Raw genomic sequence first — 7894 nt, forward strand, 5'->3', positions numbered from 1 at the left:
CCTCTACCCGAAGTCGTTCTGGACCCTGTGCTGTGTGAAAATGATGTAGCGGTGGAACACCCGACGGTGTTTCCTGCGTGTGTGCTTACTCGTGCACAGCGGCGCCAGCTTGCCGACATTGACCTCGAGGACACGTTCATGTCCGTGCCAGTGTTGGATAAACCTTCGAAGGTTGAGTCTGTGACCCCGGATCCTAATCACTCTGTTCCCTCCCCTGAAGTTCCGTTCTGTTTGTTTTCTTATGTTTATTTTGTGGTTTTTGTTGTTTTTTGTTTGGGATATGTGTATTTTGGTGACCCGTGTGGGTTCACTCTTGTGTGGGGGGGTGTTACGTGCCGTAAGTTCGGGTTACGTGCCGTAAGGAATTTGTGCCGTAAGTTTCGGGTACGTGCCGTAAGTGTTACGTGCCGTAAGTTTAGGAGGATGCCTGCAGGTCCTTCGGACGTCCTGCCCACTCGCCGATTGGTCGCCCGCCCCCTCGACTCCGCCCTCAGGACCTGACCCCGCCTCCCTTGCCCTCGAAGCCGTTTCCGGTTCGCCAGCTGAAGAGTTCGCCGCTTCGTCCCTTCGTCTGCCCGCTACTTGCTTCTCGCCTGCTAGCTCGCTCTCTGTTCGCTTTTGCTTTGTTTGATTGATCGTGTATGACTGTTTTGCCCTTGACTTCCGATTCTCGCCTCGCCCTTATTTGTACTTTCGCCTTTGTTTCTGATTGCTTGATTGGTTTTGGACTTTCGCCTGTGTTTCGACTTCGCCTCTCGGTTTTCCCTTTTGATACCTTTGCCTCGGCTTGGTGTTTCGTGTTTCACTAGGTGTGTAGGGAGTGTCTGCCTTTTTTGGTTTATTCGTTAACGTGGGGATTATTGTTTGTTTGGTCAGGGAGATAGATTTAGGCATTGTTGTTTCGTTTCACCATTTTCTTTGTGTTCACTTAGGTAGCTCAGCTTGGGTTACTCGGTAGATGTGCTTTTGTTTGTTTCTTTGGCCTTTGTCACTCCTGACGTTCGTTACACCTAGTGTTTGTATTGTGTTTGTGAAAAACTATAAAAAAAACTATAAAAAAAGACTCCCTCTGTGTCCCGTGTTCCCTTCTCCTAGCCCTAGTTGTCCTGTCCTCCCCAATCCCTCCTTCCCTTTCACTTTGTTGCGGTCCAACCCTAGACTGGATCGTAACAATATTTGGAGCATGTCCCATGATCACCAAGGCCTCTGGATGGATCCATTAGAGAATCCTAAAGACACAGCAAGAAATATTTTATCTGGTTAAAGTAACCAGACAGGAAACCCTCTGCATGTAGTCATCGCTGAGACAGCAACTGTTCCCCTCAATGAGTCAAATGTTAAACTCAATGAAGCATTGTTTCACAGATTTTTTTAAATATACAAACACACACACACACACACACACACACACAGTACTTGAGGGGATGCATTCATTGCAAGGTTTTTACCAAATCCCAGCATGCAGCAGTTCATATTAATATAAATGGGAAATGTACTGGTTGCCATCTGGTCCTCATGAAGAACCAGTCCAATTCAGACTGGATGAATTTCTGTACAATGTGATTAACCACTTCAGCGTGTCATGCATTAACAAGGAAACCATATGGTCACACGCACTGCAGTTGGAGCCGCCGCCCCGCTCTCGGCACACGAACGCATACACACGCACACACACGCACACACAATACCCTGATTTGCATGGCTTAATTAGCCGGTTTGTCATTTACAAAAGCTTGAGGGTGGGGGGGTGAGGCAAATGAAGCGTCTCTCACACATCCATTCACACACTGTCAGGGTAACTCACCAATGGTAACACACCCCCCATCCCGTTGCACATGTGACATGGTGCACAGGCAAAGGACAGAGCACAGCCCCAAACCCTCCCCCCTTGCCAAATGCACTTTATATGCCTCTTTTCCCCCGCAGTCCTCCCTGATAATGCACACCGTGGCGTCTCAGGCAATAAAGGGCCCATTAAAGCTTCCCCACAAGAGCCATGATCTCACCCTTCCCCTGGAGATAAAGGAGGGGGGGTAAAGTCACACAGACTCCCCCAGCTCCCCGAGCACCATCTCCGCCCTGCCATCAGGGGCTCGAGGACCAGCAGAGGAAGCGGTGACTAAAGACGGACGCAGAAGAGGAAAGGCAGGATGGCAGACCAGTGTCTCAGAGTGACCGGCTAAGAAGCAGCAGGTCACCCATAAATTCAGGGCAGCATCACAAAGTGAACATTAAATAAAGACAAGATTACCCTTTTCAGCAACTGGTTCTTTAAACACATTTAATTAAGAACAAAATGAAAAAAAAAATGTCACAAGTGGGCTGTCCTCCCTCCATCTTGAGAGATCTGCGATACAGCACAGTGCACGTGTGCTCGGTGTGCCCCCCCCCCCAACGCCGATTTCTTTGTGACAAAGAAAATGTGCCCTGGAGCCGAGAGACGAGGCTCCCTCACTCACTGTCCTCGCTGTCGGAATACGCCCCCAGCAGGCTGAGTGAGGAGCTGCAGGCGGCCGGGCCCGGTGGGCGGGGGTCAGCTGGAAGAGCTGCTTCTGTCAGGCTGGGGTCTGAGTCGAGGAGACGGGGGGGGGGGGGAACATGAAAATATTACACTGACGGCAGACTTTAAATATAAACAAAGGCATTTCATTTATACCAAAACATCAACTGCTATTTTAACCAGATTCCCACAGCACTATGCTTTATTAACCCAGTGTGGAAATCACACACATTCATCACTGAGTAAAAGCACCAATTAATCCAGAGAAATGTATAAATCCCTGCAGCGGGTGGTTTGTTATGTAAATGTTCCCCCTGGTGGTAATCTGGCTGTACTGCATCTGCTTTGTCTAAGGACAGTATCTAGAAACGGATTTTTATTTTTTTATTTTTTTAAATCACAGGGAGCGCTGAGAATCTCATTGGAAAGTCCATTTACTCAGCATCTCTCATATAACCCTGAGTTCCAATAGAGGGATGTGTTGAAATTGAACTAAAATATACTGGAGAAATAATTCTACCAAAGTTAATTGAATGCATTGTGTCTTCCATTACATTTATGGAAAAAAATGTGTAAACAGAAATCAAGAGATACAACCATTCCATTAATGGGTACCTGACATAAAATCCCAAATTGGCTACAATATTTATTGCGCTATATCAATTTTAATAAGACCCATTCAAACACTGAAATGATCTAAACACTGAAAGTGTATTGAATTATCATCATCAGGATATTAAAATTCACAGTCAGCTGAATGTGACAAAGTTATTTTGCCATTTTCATTGTCAACATCACTCCCGTGCTGAGAAACATCTCTCTGTAATATACAGCCTGTGTCGCATCAGTATCATAATTATACTATCGGAAACTATGCATGCGAAAATATATATCTGTGCGAGTGAATCATGCAGTGTTATGCTAAAGAAGAAATACAGTTATTCTGATTTTGGATCATACTTCCTGGAAGCCCAGGGAGTGCTGAGAATCGCCCAAACCTGGCTGAGAGGAATTGACCGCTTTTGAACTGGGAGCTGTGGGTGTTTGGGTCGAAGATCCTGGTTTCTTCCTCACTACCAGCGCCCCCAGTGGGCCGCCACCGAGTCCCCCAACACTCCTCTCCCACGTCTCCACTCGGGAACGTTTCACCCCTCCCTTGGAAGAATTCAACACCTGCAAAAACATGGGCGGGTGAAGTGGGGGGGGGGGGGCGAAAATCTGGGTCTGATGATACATTTCAATATCTTCAACCAAAACTATGTATTCATGGTTTTCCTCATTGTATAGCCCATTTTTTTTAAAAATCTATATTTGTTCATCACTAAACAATCCAATATCCCATTTACAAATGGACAATGTTTTCGCTCGTAAAACGTTATTACTGATTGAGGTGAATTACGCTTCATAAAGCTCGGCTGTACTGCAAAATTGTATTTCATCTGTCGGCCATATTGAGAATGAATTTCTTTTTGCAGACGGCTCCAGACAACTCTGTCCACCTCGGGAGACGTGACAGCATGCAGCCCGTCACCGGGGGCGACTTTGGAAATGAAGTGTCGCATATTGGTTTCATTTCCTGGCTAATTCAACCCTCGAATCTTATGACATGCCCGAACACCTAGCCCATTCTACAAATATGCCGTTATCATATTAATATGCCTCTCAACTTGTATTCTTATGCAGCTGATTGCATCTTACAAAATATTTACTGCAGCCATTCAGTTAAAGCTATTTACCTGGGGGCAAAATAGCAGTACTCCACCTGAAGCTGAAGCCAGCGTTCATTTGATTTACAAGGACGAGTTCCTAACAGTCTTGCTAAACACCAGCTCTTATCCTTGCTGTACAGTGACATTTGGTGCCTCCGACTGCACGCACGCTGCATAAGTTCCCCATTCCTGTACCTTGGAGTCCACATGCCCCTGTGCGCTGGTGGTCAGGATGTCCGTAGGTCTGTCGCCGCCCTGCTGGCGGACCGTCCTCTTCGTCTGCTCTCGCTCCTGATCGGAGTCCGAGTCTGAGTCCCGCAGCCTCTTGATCAGGGCCTTATCCAGCATCTCCCTGTCACAGGGGAAGGCATGTCAGTCGTCACCAGGGGCCTCGACAGGGCGTGCATAGTGAGGTGCTGCATTAAGGCATTGACTACGGCCCAGGAAAAACTCAGCCTTGACATACAGCTGTGGAAAAAGTTAGAAGACCACTGTAAAATTTTCAGTTTCACTCACTTCTCAATTTATGGGTATGTGCCTGTGTAAAATATACATATTTTTTTTTTGCAAATTCCAGCCTGACTGTTCCCTGGTTCTCATTAACAAAGGGCTTCTTCCTTACTTTATGGGACTTCAGTCCTGCTTCTAGCAGCCTGTTGTGATTGTCCTAGCAGTGGACATCACACCACTAAATGTTTCCCATTCTTTTTGAAGGTCACTTGAGGTCATCCTCCGATTTATGAGACACTGCTGGATAAATTGACGTTCATCTCTGGCATTAGAAAGTTGGTTCTGGCTTATTAGTGGTTGTTCCCAGTGTCTCCTGCGTCACATTGTTCTTGTTTACTGCTGTCTTAGAAACTTTGAGCCTGGAAGCAGCTGCCTCATAGCCTTCTGCCAGCAGAACCAGGATTAAACCAGGATTAAACCAGGATTAAACCAGGATTAAACCAGGATTAAAAAATACAGATTTTTTTAAAATATAGTGGTCTCTTAAAATTTTCCAGAGCTGTATTAAAAGGGGAGAAATTGTTAATTCACAAATTTCTACACTTTAAATAAGGATGAAAAATTCACAAGGGTTTGCCAATATTATAAAATTTATACACTGAGTGTCTGGACCTTGGTTTCCTAAAATTGTTCCCAGATGTTCTTATTTCTAAATTACTAAATACATTTTCAGACCTTCAATGCAGATGAACTTACCTACATTGTCACCAGTGAAAAAGATATTTACTCTGACCAAGAAAATAAACATAAATAATATTTTTAAAGAGACTAAGTATTTGATGAAGAGGGGTTTTGAGGTAAGAAAATGGTGTTCCTGTAACAAACACTGGCCATTTCATCTGCGGCCTGACCCCCCCCCCCCCCCCCAGCGGGCGCTGACCTCAGCCAAACTGCTCCCCTCACCTGGTCTCCCTCTCGTCCTCCTCCTTCTGCCTCTCCCTCTCACGCTGCTCCTCTTCCTTGTAGCGACCCAGCATCCCCTCGAAGTCCACCTGCGCCTGTCTCTGGTTCAGCTCCTTCAGCTCCTGCAGATTCTCCAGAACCTCCATCTCCATCTTGGAATCGCGTGTCCTGTTTTCAAGAACCTGGGAAAAAAAAAAAAATCAGTTAATTCAGTGTTAAAAATCTAGGGCTATTGCTGCTCGACAATCACACGTTACGGGCAACGGAGACAGTAATTCACCTAAACTCCAATCTGAAGCACCTAGGAGAAATCCACAGAGACACGGGGAGAGTGTGAAACCACAGTTTACACACTGAGCCACAGTCCCCATGGAAAATGGAGCCACATTACAACCTAAAAGTCACAAAGGGTAACACTCATAATATGCGATTCCACAAAAACCTTTGGGGTGCTGGGTGAAAGCGACAGCACCATAAAGCTCAGGCCAATGATAATTAAAAGCTGTGCCAACGTACCTTCATAGGGTTATTAAGCTCCTCTTCCTCTCGATCCCTCTGCAGTTTCTTCTCCTCTTCCTCAATCAGCTTCTCCGCTTGGAAGTTGCGCGTAGCACCATGTTCCATAGCATAGTCTGTATTTTCCGGGTCGGTCTGAAGTGGAACAAACACACAAACCTGTTTGTTAGGACATACAGTACATCTGCGGGTCACATGACAGACAGGAAAAGCTAAAGATCCATCGCCTGCACGTTGCTGGTGAGCGTCCCAAACGCAGAGAATATTTCACTAATGAATCACACGGTAGACTTTAGTATGATATGTGGCAGAAATTAAATGTGACAGCAGATTAACACAGTATTTTCCAATCCGGTCCTCAGGGACCCACAGACAGTCCACGTTTTTGCTCCTACGGGGAACAAAAATGTGGACTGGCTGTGGGTCCCCGAGGACCAGACTGGCAAATACTGGATTAAAACATTATTTCTGAGAGCAGCAGCAGTCTTACTTTGAAGGTGATTTCAGCCAAGCAGCGTGTGCACTTAATGTAAAAGCGGAATATCGGCAGCCCCAGGTAGAGCTCATTCTGAACAGTCTCTTTACGGGCATTGAACTTCTTTCCTTTGTAGATATATTCGCCGCATGTCTTACACCTGAGAGACAGTCAAAGTTCAGCATCTTTCATAATGCAAAACAACAAACCACTTGCTCCCTCCTATTAATACTGATTTGCTATTTACGGGATGAACATTGTAAAAAGAATATTGGTAAAGGGGGGAAATGTACAAGTGGGGCTGTCACTTTCCAGCCATGTGGAAGATTTAAAAAAGCACTGACACTTGAATAAACGATTGTCTAGTATTAATCTGTGTTATGTCATCTTAACATCTTACCTCATGTTAAAGGGTGCCATCAACCTCACGACATACTGCCGGTCTTTCGGAAGTTTAAGTTTGGGGATTTTTGAGGGATCGAAATCCGGTGGATAGTATTTCTACAACAGGAAACAGAGGACGATTTATACATTATAGCGACATACAGTATTTATCATGGCGAATACCTGACATTTTCAACACAGTATCACTTACAGTTTAAATACCACAGAACACTTTATGTATCAAAGTGCAGCTGAATAAGGAAACACCTTACATTTGCACAGCAATGCAATAGTAATAACGTGCCGCAAGTTCTAGGCAGTAGGGAGTACTTAATTTCAACAAAATCAATGCAATCCGACTGAGCGGAAAAAAATAAAATACTTTCGAAATAAGTTTGTCCTTAATGAATAATTTTTACTCTTTAGCTGTCCCAAGAAGCTAACTAGCTAAAATGCTAACTAAATTCTTGCCAGTTAGTTAAAACTGATTAAGCTAGTAATTGTAGCGACAGACGTAAAGAAAAAACACTTACATTCAAAACCTTCCTTTCAGACATGACTTTGGCAAAACTAAAAACGTATAAAAATATAGTGTATTTATCCGAATAGCCACACAACTAAGCCAGAGCACACTTCCGGTAATACTCTCGTCACTTCCGGCTAGGACATCCCGCCCCCTTTCGATCGCTGTTGCACTAGTATCATTCATTTTATTGGCTTACGATTGTTTTCGTGTTATGCTGTACATTGTACGTTTTTCAATTACATTTTGCCGTATTTTTATGTATTCGATTGTTTCAGAAACACGATATATAGTGTTTATAATAATAATAATGATGATGATGATAATAGTAATAATAACAATAATAATGTTTAAATTATTAAATAACTTTAAAT

At 44.4% G+C, this 7894-nt stretch overlaps 1 protein-coding gene across 1 annotated transcript; it reads right to left on the reverse strand.

Annotated features, from left to right (window-relative positions):
- Window positions 1-2267: 2267 nt before the first annotated feature.
- yju2 (YJU2 splicing factor homolog) lies at window positions 2268-7663 on the reverse strand. The gene is made up of 8 exons (XM_023843528.2): window positions 7531-7663; window positions 7014-7114; window positions 6629-6773; window positions 6139-6273; window positions 5623-5804; window positions 4405-4561; window positions 3499-3673; window positions 2268-2567 (listed from the first exon to the last, which is right to left on the reverse strand). The coding sequence occupies exons 1-8, from the start codon at window positions 7552-7554 to the stop codon at window positions 2452-2454; spliced, it is 1035 nt and encodes a 344-aa protein (XP_023699296.1). The 5' UTR covers window positions 7555-7663; the 3' UTR covers window positions 2268-2451.
- Window positions 7664-7894: the final 231 nt, after the last annotated feature.

The sequence above is a fragment of the Paramormyrops kingsleyae genome, chromosome 15 (genome assembly GCF_048594095.1).
Source record: "Paramormyrops kingsleyae isolate MSU_618 chromosome 15, PKINGS_0.4, whole genome shotgun sequence".
Taxonomy (NCBI): domain Eukaryota; kingdom Metazoa; phylum Chordata; class Actinopteri; order Osteoglossiformes; family Mormyridae; genus Paramormyrops; species Paramormyrops kingsleyae.

Coding starts and splice junctions, on each gene's coding strand:
- yju2 (XM_023843528.2), bottom strand. CDS start 7,554: ATGTCTGAAAGGAAGGTTTTGAAT. Junction 6,774..7,013: donor ATGGCACCCTTTAACATGAG/GTAAGATGTTAA, acceptor ACTGTCTCTCAG/GTGTAAGACATGCGGCGAAT. Junction 3,674..4,404: donor AGGGGCATGTGGACTCCAAG/GTACAGGAATGG, acceptor ATGTTTTTGCAG/GTGTTGAATTCTTCCAAGGG.